The sequence below is a fragment of the Crocuta crocuta genome, unplaced genomic scaffold, assembly GCF_008692635.1.
Source record: "Crocuta crocuta isolate KB4526 unplaced genomic scaffold, BGI_CrCroc_1.0 scaffold72, whole genome shotgun sequence".
NCBI lineage: Eukaryota > Metazoa > Chordata > Mammalia > Carnivora > Hyaenidae > Crocuta > Crocuta crocuta.
The window spans coordinates 2,295,216-2,306,518 of NW_027529427.1; the positions used below are offsets into that span (position 1 = coordinate 2,295,216).

The 11,303-nt window shown below is 57.3% G+C and overlaps 2 protein-coding genes across 2 annotated transcripts in view; one reads left to right on the top strand and one right to left on the bottom strand.

The window, feature by feature from the left end:
- PHB2 (prohibitin 2) overlaps positions 1-11,303 on the top strand; it is a 126,538-nt gene that overhangs the window by 108,174 nt on the left and 7,061 nt on the right. The gene's annotated exons all lie outside the window — the stretch shown is intronic.
- P3H3 (prolyl 3-hydroxylase 3) overlaps positions 699-11,303 on the bottom strand; it is a 10,748-nt gene continuing 143 nt past the window's right edge. The window contains exons 2-16 of the mRNA XM_077759006.1: positions 11,182-11,286; positions 10,135-10,287; positions 9,609-9,810; positions 9,388-9,534; positions 8,753-8,889; positions 8,353-8,442; positions 6,801-6,853; positions 6,605-6,672; positions 6,374-6,498; positions 3,236-3,337; positions 2,740-2,890; positions 2,417-2,534; positions 2,262-2,337; positions 1,356-1,496; positions 699-1,217 (exon numbers count right to left, since the gene is read on the bottom strand). Of these exons, the coding sequence (XP_077615132.1) occupies positions 1,044-1,217; positions 1,356-1,496; positions 2,262-2,337; positions 2,417-2,534; positions 2,740-2,890; positions 3,236-3,337; positions 6,374-6,498; positions 6,605-6,672; positions 6,801-6,853; positions 8,353-8,442; positions 8,753-8,889; positions 9,388-9,534; positions 9,609-9,810; positions 10,135-10,287; positions 11,182-11,286 (1,842 nt within the window). The 3' untranslated portion in view covers positions 699-1,043. The remainder of the gene's footprint in view (positions 1,218-1,355; positions 1,497-2,261; positions 2,338-2,416; positions 2,535-2,739; positions 2,891-3,235; positions 3,338-6,373; positions 6,499-6,604; positions 6,673-6,800; positions 6,854-8,352; positions 8,443-8,752; positions 8,890-9,387; positions 9,535-9,608; positions 9,811-10,134; positions 10,288-11,181; positions 11,287-11,303) is intronic.

An 11,303-nucleotide genomic window follows, 5' to 3' on the forward strand; every position in this document is an offset into this window, starting at 1 on the left:
AACGCTCATGATCGTGGCAGTCAGGGCCTGCCTAGCAACCAGTCCAGGAGCCAGAATAGCAGGGTGAGAAGTGGCTCACTTGTCAATACCCAAGATTTTGACTCTTCATTCAGCGTTGTGGGGAAGCGGGGGAAGGGGGTCATGGTGAATCCAGGGAGGGTGCAGGCGGGAGCTGAGATTAGTAGGGACTGATCTGGATAATCCTTCTTCTCAACAAACCCCAACCAGCTGCCCCTGGGCCTGATCCTGGGGGGCAGGGAGAGGTCCCAGGGCACCCAGAGAAGAAGACGGATGGGCCTCTCCCTGCTTTGAGTGGACCAAGGGTGGGAAGTGGGGCGCAACCCCAACCCGGCTCCCATCTGGGGTCTGGCCCACTCTTGGCCCCCATGACTCACGGAGTCCTGCGGGGGCTGCGAAGGCTGGAACCAGAGGGATCAGGCTGCCCTATGTCTCGGTCAAGCTCAGACAGGGAAGACGGGGCTTAGAGTCAGAGGCCCAAGGAGCAGCTGTCAGGGGTTTGGGTCCATTTGCATGCAGGGAGCAGGTGGCAGAGATTTCCCTGACAAATCACAGGCTTTGAGAGGCCCCGCCTCTGGGAGGCCCAAAGACACCTGTCTCCTCCCAGGCCAGCCACAGCCACTCTCTCTGCAGACACCAGAGAAACTGTGATACACTCCACGGGGCCCTGGCTGAGGGGTCTTCAGCTCTTTATTACAGGCTGGGACAGGCCATTGGGGTTTTCCTCCCTCTCGTCTTCCACATCCGAAGCAGTCAGGTCCTCTCCCTGCTGTTTCTTTCCAGGGAGGCACATTGTCCTCAGTCTGGAGGTCCGTTAGCTGGGTCTCATGAGCTCTAGGCTCGTCTGAGCACTGTCCTCTGAGTCCAGGGCTGGACGGCCCTCATGATCCCCAAGCGGGTAGGGACGCAGGGACAGAGAGCTCACTACTCTGCTCTCATCACATGGGGGCTTCTCGTGGGTCCTGGCATCGAGGTGGCCCTTCACAAGTCACGTGGCCACATCCCCAAGGAGCTGGCTCAGTCCCTCACAGCTCCTCGCGGGCCCGAGGTGGTTTCCCAACTTTGTCCTGGACCCGCTGAAGCCTGCGGCTGGGAGGTTCTGGGGAAGGGTCTCTGCTGGGCATTTCTTCCTCTTCCTCCTCCTCCTCCTCCTCTTCCTCCTCGGGCTCCTTCAGTAGCTCTTTGGCTTCTGTCCACTCCTGTGGAGTGGGAAGGAGAGTCTGGCCCAAGCCCCTGTGTCACCTTGCCCTGGGGACCCTCCCGGGGGCATCTCAGCCCCTGCCCCTCCTCCTTCACACAGCAGGAGGGCCATCCCTTCCCACCCCGCTCGGCCTCACCTGCTCCCTGTGCTCAGGTGCCCACGTGTGCCACAGCGCCAGGGTGCAGCGCCGTCCCTGCGTCACGGCCCACACACCGTGGGGATTCTCCCCCCCGGAGCTGAAGGCCACAAGGCGTCCACAGCGAGGCCGAACCTGAGCCTGGGGGGGTGAGGGCAGGTTCAGCTCCAGGGACAGGCGCTCTCACAGAACGTGGCCCTGACTCCTTAGAGCAGGATGGGGGCAGAGGCACAAACTGTTCAGCTCTCCTCCCCATCACTTTCCGTTCCTTAATTCAGGGACGATCTTGGGGGGAATGAGAAACCGGCCTTAACCCGAGGGGCACAAATGCCAGACCGAGGCTAGAGGAGTTGGAGCCAAAGAAGAGGGGCCTCCATGGGGGGGGGGGTCCCTCCCCATCCCCTCGCCCAATCCTTTGGACCCAGGGCTGATACAATCTGAGGGTGTGAACACAGTACCAGGCTCTGAGTACTGGGGATAAGGATCTTGGGGACATTCTTCCACCTCAAGGAGGTCTTGGGTTATCAGTAGCTGGTATTAGCGGAGAAGGAGGTAAGTGGGTAAAACGGAGCAATAAATGATGAAAAATCACTGCCCGTCTCCTTCTGCCCAATTCTAGCCCCTGGTTTCTACCTGGAATAGGGACCTGGGGTCCTGTGCTTTATGCACCCTCCCTGAAGGGGTGAGGCAAACACTGAAGGCAGGGTGTGGAGGGACCACCAGAGATCTCCTGGGGAGGGGTAATCAACCTCTAAGAGAGCCCCTGAACACAGACAGGTGGTGCAGAGGGCTGGGGAGGACATGCAAGGAAAGGGTTAAGGTGGCCCCAGGGACCATTTCCCTGCATTTGCCTCTGGGAACCTTCCGTTTTGAACTTCTGTTTTGAATCCTGAGCCCACAGCTTACTGTGACTGTGAGGGCGTTGGGCTCTGTGAAGAACAGGTCTCCACCATGGAAGTCGTCATTGAGGTAGAGGAGCCCACTGGAAAGGGAGGAAGACACCAGGCAGTGAGGCCCCACCCCAGGCCCTCCCGCCCGACTCCTGGGGGGGGGGCGCCCACCTGTAGTCACGATAGGTGTAGGCTGGGGGCTCCCTCCAGCACTCCCCGGTGTCAGGGTCCAGCACGCAATTGTCTGCGTGCACCGGGTGACTCAGGTCCATGCGCTGCTCTTGCTCTCCTGGGAAGCAACACAGAGGTGAACACCAACCACTGCCACCCATGCTCACCCTGCAGCTTGGGGGGTTCATGAGTGGGCCAAGCGGCCAGGCCCTCACCTGGGCAGGGGGGTCAGAAAACCCACTGAGTTTGGGGGTGCCGAGGGCGTGCGGTGCCCAGCAGGGCATCGAGGCTGGGGAGGAGCGGCAGGGGTCCCTAGTGATTACCTTCTATGGCACTCCGGCACACCAGGTGGGTGAAGGAAAGATGCAGGGGCCGCTCCGGGGAGAAGTAGGCCTGTGTCAGGGTCCGTACGCGCTCGCTCACCTCCAGAAGCAGCTTAGCCCCCTGGCTGCCCACGGCCCCGGCCCGGGCCAGCTGCCAGCGGAGAAAGGAAGGGCGGGACAGGAGGGGGCATAGAGGGACAGCCCAGACCCAGCCCCTGCCCTACGTCCACTGCTCTCCACCCACAGGTTTGGAATCTCAGCCACCAGCTCTGTCCATCAGCCCAAACTGCCCCTTCCATTGGCTCTGTGGCCATAACCCAGGTCCCTGCATCTCAGAACACCTCCCCCCACCCTCAGCTCCTGGCAGAGGACTCTGGTGCCCTCGGTCTCCAGAGAGCCCCTCCACAGGAGAGGCGCAGGCCCAGGTCCCCAGCCTCCTGCGTACCCTCTTCTCCGGTTCTGGGCTTCAGACCAGGCCATGGGGGCCTCCTCTCACCTGCGCAGCCTTGAGCACCGTGAGCCCCTCGAAGCGTTCGTGGGGGGTGTGAGGGGAGCGGCGGCCGCGGTAGCCAGACCTGGCTCCAGCCTCAGCCGCATCCTGTGGAGGGACAGAGCTGGCTGTGGAGTCACACTCTCTGGGTCCCAGGCTATCTCCCCCCGCACTGCCCACAGGGCTACAAGACCTTCCTCCAACCCTCCTGCTTCCTGGACTCCTCCTCCTGCTTCCAGCATTCTCTGGCGGCCCCCTTCCCTGAGCTGCTGCCCTTTTCACAGAATGACTGTCTTCGTGTATGTATTTTGTCACTCTCTGGTAAAGATCGGGAATCCCACTCACCGGGGGTTCTATGCCTGGGACTCTAGAGAGCTCCCTACCGTGGGGAAGGGACCTCTGAGAGCCCCAGGGCCACTGGGGAAGGAAGAGCTGAAGCATTCATTCCTGATGATGAGCCCAGAGTATAGGAGTCTCTGCAGAGACAAGGCCCTAGCAGGAAGTTTGATAGTCAGGCGACGTCCCAACCAGCGCAAGGTGGGGAGACAGCATCCACCCGGGCGCCTCTCTCTGACCTCTTCCTGCCCGACACACTCGTGGAGAACGTGAGGCCCCTTGATGCTGAGTCCCAATCACCCAACCACCTATGCGAGTCTCATTACCTGGGTGTCTCCTGATATTTGGATGTCCCTTTCTGGACACCTATTCTTTTGGTTGCTTTTTGAAACAAAAAAACCGTAACCCTGTATATAAACTTCATCTCTGAGACCGCATCACCCAGGCCATCTAACCTTCTTACTCTTGTATTTACTCACTCAACAAATTTGTCCTGAGCACTTTCTATATGTCAGGCCCTGTTCTAGGCACTGACGACACATCTGTGAACACGAAAGGGTTCCTGCTTGGGGCGCCTGAGTGGCTCAGTTGGTTGGGCAACTGACTTTGGCTCAGGTCACAATCTCACAGCTTGTGAGTCGGTGGGTTCGAGCCCCGCGTCGGACTCTGTGCTGACAGCTCAGAGTCTGGATCCTGCTTGGATTCTGCATCTCCATCTCTCTCTACCCTTCCCCTGCTTGTACTTTGTCTCTCTCTCAAAAATAAACATTAAAAATTAAAAAAAAAAAGAAAAAGATAAAAGAAAGGGTCCCTGCTCTCATGCAGTTCATATGTTGAGATGACAAACGAACAAACAAACCAGGTAAGTTCAGATCCTGACAAGTGGTATAAAGAAAAAATGAGGGCGCCTGGGTGGCTCAGTGAGTTAAGCGTCCGACTTTGGCTCAGGTCCTGAGCTCATAGTTTGTGAGTTCAAGCTCCGTGTTGGGCTCTGTGCTGACAGCTCAGAGCCTGGGGCCTGCTTCAGATTCTGTGTCTCCTTCTCTCTGCCCCTCCTCCATTCATGCTCTGTCTCTCTCTCCCTCAAAAATAAAATAAACATTTAAAACAATTGTTTTGAAAAGAAAAGAAAAGAAAATTAAAATGGGGTTACAACCTTGAGAGTGCCCAGGCAGTGGTTACGGGACAGCTAATTGATGAGGTGACATCCAAATTGAAAGCAAATGATATGAAGGAGCCACTTCAATATGTGAGAGAGAAAAAATGTTCCAGGCTGCAGAAACAGTAAGTGCAAAGGTCCTGAGGCCAGAATGAATTTAGTGTGATGAAGTCCGATACTTGTGGGAGTTATCCCTCACTCTCTTTTAGTTCTGAACTTCTCGATCTTCGATTTTCTAAATGTTTTCTCATCTGTCCCCTCTATTTATTTCCTTGAAACAAAGATCTAACCTAAGTCAGTGGCACTCTGGCATCGCCCCAGAAGCCTCTCCCCTTACATTCTTCTCCCACTGCCTTCTCCACAGTGCCGCTAGGGGCATCTGCCGATTCTGTGGACCCCGCTCCTGCTGAGGGATGGGAATGTCAAAGTGAAACCCTCCTTAAATTCTCCAGTAAGCTGTCCACCATCTACTAACTCCCCGGTAGGGTACAGGAGCCCTTCACCATCTCTTCCCTGCCTCCACCTTTGGGTTCTCTCCCCTGTACCTCTTCCGGATAGTAGCGCGATGATAACAGCGACAGCTAACCCTAAGCACTTTTTATATTCTTCTAACATCTTTACCATGCACTACATCATGACAGCCCTAAAAGAACTGCCTTTAGCCCTATTTTACAGATGAAGAAACTAGGCTCAGAGACATTAAACCACACTGCACGAGCTCACCCAGGTAATCATCGTTGGAGCTGCTCCGTTTGCCAGAATGCCTCCTGTCCTTCCCCTTCCCGTCTGGCTTTCCTCCCCTTCTCTGCCTTGTTAACTCATCCTTAAGACTGAGCTCAAAAGCCTTCCGGGGCACCTGGGTGGCTTAGTCGGTTAAGCGTCCGACTTTCGCTTAGGTCATGATCTCGCGGTTCGTGGGTTCGAGCCCCGCGTCGGGCTCTGTGCTGACTGCCAGCTCGGAGCCTGGAGCCTGTTTCAGAGTCTGTCACTCCCTCTCTCTCTGACCCTCCCCTGCTCACGCTGTCTTTCTCTCTCTCCTTGAAATAAATAAAAAACCTTAAAAAAAAAAAAAAAAAAAAGCCTTCCGTGACTTTGCGCTTCGACACTTCTATTTGGATGGGTACCCGTAACAAACTTGCCCCTCGCTCTAATTATGTGTCTCTGTGTCTGCTTCCTTCTCTATACAGTGAGCTCTCTGTGTTCATCTACCTCCCTCTGGAACCCAGAAGTTCTGAGCACACAGCAGATACTCAGTGAGTGTGTGTGGAAGGCACATGAAGACTCAACCTGGTGAATATGGATCATTCAGCCCAACCTAGCGGGGATACAATGGATAGGAGAAGATGCCTGTGTGTCCGCTAAGCTATCGGCCAAGCCGATAACTAAATTCTCGGCTAATCCAGGAATCCTCACCTGCACACTCACCCTTTTTTATCCCTTCGTGGTTTTTGTTTTGTTCTTCCTATCGATTTCTAGCAAAATTCCTTTGTAAAGAGTGTCCAGCCACCCCACGCCAGCTAGGAGAAGAGGAAGGGAACTTGTCCCCAGCAGCAGGGCGGTGGCAAGCACGGGCAACCCGGCCCAGGCTGCGTGGGCTGTACTGAGGTCCCTACCAGCCAGTGGTGCCACCTACTCATTGGTCTTCTTACCTTGGCCAGCTGCAGCAGCAGCCCACACTCGGCGGGGGTGAGCAGCCCATCCAACACGGCCCGTTCGGACCCGTTTAGCTGTCTCGCATCCTGGGTCAGGGTTACTCCCTCCAGGAGCAGGACATCTGCCGGGGAAGGAACGGGGCAGAGGGCGTTGAGCGCCGCCTTTGAGGGCAGGCCCGGCAGTCGCTGGCGGCCCCCAGACCCTCGAGGCTCCTCCTGGGAACCTACCCTTCCAGTGGGTCAAGGGCTTTGGCTGTGGCGGCTCATGGTCCCAAGGCCTCTTCTCTTGATCCTCTCTCAGGAGTGAGAGACATACTCAGTCGATGCACAGGCCAGTCCAGACCCATCTTTCTCAGACCTCCCAGGACCCCTCCCTCACCGTCTGGCTCGGGCCAGGCCCCTGCCACCACAGGGCATCTCCTACCTGAGCTTTTCTCTAAGTGCCTCTGGGATGACAGCTGCTGGGGTCCAGGAATCCTGGGACAGTCAGGAAAAGCACGGTCAGCCGCCACGTCCCGCCCAAAGCCCTGACATTTGACTCTGAACTACCACATTAAGGTCTTCCCGCTCTCAGACAGGAAGGCAGAGGTGGGAAAAGCCCTGGACTCATTGTTGGGAGCCCGGGGTGCTGGGCCAAACTCTGTAACAACAATTGCTAGAGCTATCTGTCAGGTGCTGTTCTAACAACTTTCTACACGAAAGTGGACTACGTGAAACTTTGTCACTTATTGTCTACAACAGTCTTATGAAATACCTTGTCTTAATGTGCCCACTTTGCAATTGAAGACTCTAAGGGGCACCTGGGTGGCTCAGTCGGTTAAGCGTCCCAACTCCTGATTTCGGCTCAGGTTTGATCTCACCGTTTGTGAGTTCCAGCCCCCCATCGGGCTCTGCACTGACAGTGTGGAGCCTGTTTGGGATTCTCTCTCTGCCCCTCCCCTGCTCACGCTCTCTCTCTCTCTCTCTCTCTCTCTCAAAATAAATAATAAAACTTAAAAAGAAAAAGATTCTAAGACACAGAGAGGTAAAGTAAGATGCCCAGGTTAAAAAGCTAGTTAGTGACAGAGTTGAAATTCAAACTAGCTTTAGAGGGGCACCTAGTGGCTCAGTGGGTGGAGCATGTGACTCTTGATCTTGGCGTCCTGAGATCCAACCCCACGTTGGGTGTGGAGCCTACTTAAAATACACACACACACACACATACATATATACACACACATACACATACATACACACATACAAACACACATACACATGCACACATACATACAGAGACACACACATGCATACACACATGCATACATACTAAACTAGCTTTAGAGTCTATGCTTTGAACCAGCATTTCTCAAACAGGGTGATGTTGCCCCGTGGGGGACATCTGGCAATGTCTGGAAACATTTTTGACGGTCATGACTCAGAGAGTGCTATTGACATCTATTGGGTAGAGGCCTGGGAAGCTGCCGAACATTCTATAATGCCTAGGAAAGCCCCCTTCTCCCCTGCAAAAAATTATCGGGTTGAGAAAACCTTTATGCTCTCGTCCTAGCAATGAACTAGCCCTTTGGTTCCCTCTTACGACTCCAACAGAAAGAACAGTAATGAAGCTGCAGCAACAGAACTATCTCTAATTTCTAGCAAGTGCTAGGGCTTCAATAGCCCTACGAGACAGGTGTGATGTTCCCATTTTACAGGTAAGGAATTTGAGGCAGAGGCAAGCGAAGGTTCACAGCCTGTTTATGGCAGAGAAGAGATCAACACCAAGGCCGGCACGACCCGAAAGCTGTCCTCTCCCACCGGCACCTGATTCTGTCCCTGAGAAACTGGGGCTGCAGATTCTTCTCCAAGCCTCCCAGGGAGGGTGGGGGAAATGGGAAGCCTTGTTGCGAACTGAAGCGACACACAATGGAGGGCATCGCTGTTCTCTTTCTCCTGTGGGAGCACCGAGGGGTAGGATGGAGAGAAGGGGAGATACTCACAGGATCCTTGAAGCTGGTCCCCAGATGCTCCATGGCATAGTAGAGCTGTCTCTTCTCCCCCAGGGATCGAAGGATGAAGCGCTGGATGTCCTGCGGCAGGGTGGGCAGCAGAGAGAAGAGGGGGAGACACGGAGAGGGGGCAGGGAAGTTAGGGCTGGAGGAGGGGGGAGGAGTGTGCACATGCGCACAGGAGGACGCGTTAAGCAGGGGCAAGCAGCAGTCAAGTCCAGAGAAGAGGGATGGGCCGGCCCTGGACTCAGAAGTAGGGTCTGAAGTGGGGAGCGGGGAGAGGAGACAAGTCCAGTGCTGGATCTGAGGTTGCCCGTGGCGGACGCGACGGGGAGGGAGAGTCTGGGTGGCTCCGCGGGTATATTTGATTTCCGGTGGAGCAGGGCGTTACCTCTCTGGGCCCAAGGCCGGGTCTCGGCTCTCCCAGCTGGGCCTGGTACTGGTTCAGAGCCTTCCGGGCAGCCTCATCCTCCGGGTAGAAGAGCAGAACACTCAGGACGTTTTCCAGAGCCTGGGACAGATTCCCCACTGGAGACAGAGCAACAGGGTGGGGGCGGGGCCCAGAGACTGAGATGGGCAGGGGTCCCTGGGCAGAGGCAGAGAAGACAGGGAGGCAGAGGCAGAGAGAGCCAGGGAAGGCGGCCTCCCAATGCCAAACAAGTCCAAAGCCCCCATCCCACCTGGCAGACACGCTCAGCCATTGCTTCTTTCCGAAGCTGACTCAAACCTACCTGAGCTGTGCAGGCAGAGTTCAAAGGTGGGGAAGAGAGGAGAGAGTAGAGGAAGGTGGGAAGCAGCAAGGGCAGGCGGGAGGGGCCCTGTGACCCATCTCCCCAGCTGTCCGCAGGTGCCAAAGGAGAGCAAATGAGAGTCGTCCTGCGGTGATGGTGCCCACCGAGCCCTGACCAACTACAGATCCAGAGACAGACGGGAGGGATGCAGAGATGGGGCTCAGGGTGCCATCAGAGCCAAACCGTCACTTCCCCTGTTTGCAGCGCCAGTCACCCCCCCCCCTCCGGCGCTCACCCTTCCCCGACTGACCCTGAGCATGGGCCTCGTGCAGCCGCCTCAGCTGGCTGGGAAGGAAGTCAGCAACAGGGAAGCTGCGGCCAGGACGAGTGGCTGTGTCCCCGACACAGCGCTGCCGGCACTGTAGGACCCGAATCCAGTGCCCTGCGGAGGACACAGGTGAACCACTCAGCTTGCGACGCTTCTCTCCCCGGCCCAGTGAACCCCCGGCTCCTTACCTGCAATGGTCTCATAGAGGCCCCCCTGGCCTCCAGTCCCTTCCTCCTCCTCTTCCTCCCTCTGCTGCTCCTCGGGCCCCTCACAGCCAGCCCGGCAGCTCTCCATCTGGGCCAGGGTCTCCTGCAGGGCCTCCTCTAGCCGGGGCAGCGCCAGTCCAGCCTCCTGATGCCCCAGCAGCTCCAGGCCGTCGTCATAGGCTGCCTGTTGGGGAGGGGGTGGGCAGTCACCTGAGATCCTGGGGGGAGGGTGCCAAACAAGATTGGGAGGTGCAAAGAAGGGGAGGGGCGTTGGTCTCATCTGGGGCATGGGCTCCAGATCCCACTGCACCTCGGGGAAATGTAGGGTGGGCCTAGGATCAGAATGGTAGGACATAGGACTTCAGTGGTCCTCAGGAAGAAAACGAAGTCCCAGAGAGGGACTCTCCATCCAGGGTTACTAAGGACAGTACCCGGATCTCCTGACGCCTGAGCTACACAGATCAGAGCCCAGTGAGCCCCAAGGACCCAGCCAGGCAAAGGGTCTCACCCAGTGTGGCGGAGTCTCCAGGTCGCGGAAGCTCTGGGGCCGCACCCTAGACATACGTCTGTACTTAGCCATGTCCTCCCGCATCTGGAGGTGTGTTGGGTTTGCTACAAAGAAGGTGTGTGCAGCCGCTGCTGCCAGGTCCAACTTCTTCAGCTGAGGAGTGGGAAGGACGAAGGAGTCAGTGCCCTCAGGCAGCGACGTCAGACCTCTCTCTGCCCACTCTCTGGCCTTCCCATTCTGCACGCACACCAGCATCTTCTGGAAGGCCTCACACTCAGAACTGCCCGTGTCTCAACCTCCAGATCCCCTAGAAACCAGCGTGCTGGGGACGTTCAGGAGCCTGGTTGCTAAGAGGGGTTTGAAGACTTTGGAGCGGGTGCGATATGGGCAGAGGGACCTCAGGACCTCGCTTTGGGAGATAAGGTGCAAGTGATGACTAAGTGCGGTAGGGAAGCGGGGGAGACCTGAGCGGCCAGCAAAACCCGCAGGTCTCTAGGACCCTGAGCTGAGGTGTGTGGGACCAGCCCCCCCCCGCCCCCTCCCCCCCAGCCACGTAGGCAACAGCTACTGAACTGGCAGCTGCAGCGCGACCCCAGACGCCCGGCCTCCCCGCTGCTCAGCTTTGCCCCGGCCCCGGCAAAGGCTCACACTCAACACCCCCCTCCCATACTTTTTGCCCATCGGTGGGGTTCCCCCATCCCCTCCGAGGAAGAGGCTGCTATCACCCCACGTAGGGCTCAGGAAGACCTAACATTTCAGGCCCCTTCCCTCCATCTCCGATCTACTTCCACCCTGTCTCAGGAACCCACGCAGCCCCGCTCCAACTTCGCTCCCACTCTCCCTTAGGCTGTTCTTCGGCGACCTCGATGGGTACTCGACGTGGTTTTGGTGGGACCCACTCAAAAGGAGAGGTCCGCTGACCGCCCTCCCCCCAGCCCCACCCGGAGTCCCGGGCGCCGGCCTTCCGCCCTCTCCTGGAGAACTCCGAGCAGCAGCGCAGCGCGGGTGGGGGCAGAACCCCGGAACGCGCCCGGGCGGCTCCCGCACCTGGTAGTAGGCCCTCTGCAGGTAGTTGTAGGGCTCCCGGCGGCGGAAGGCGTCCCGGAGCGCGCTCCCCACGCGGAGCCGCGCCGCGCCCCCGGGGCCCAGCCTCTGCGCCCCGCATTGGG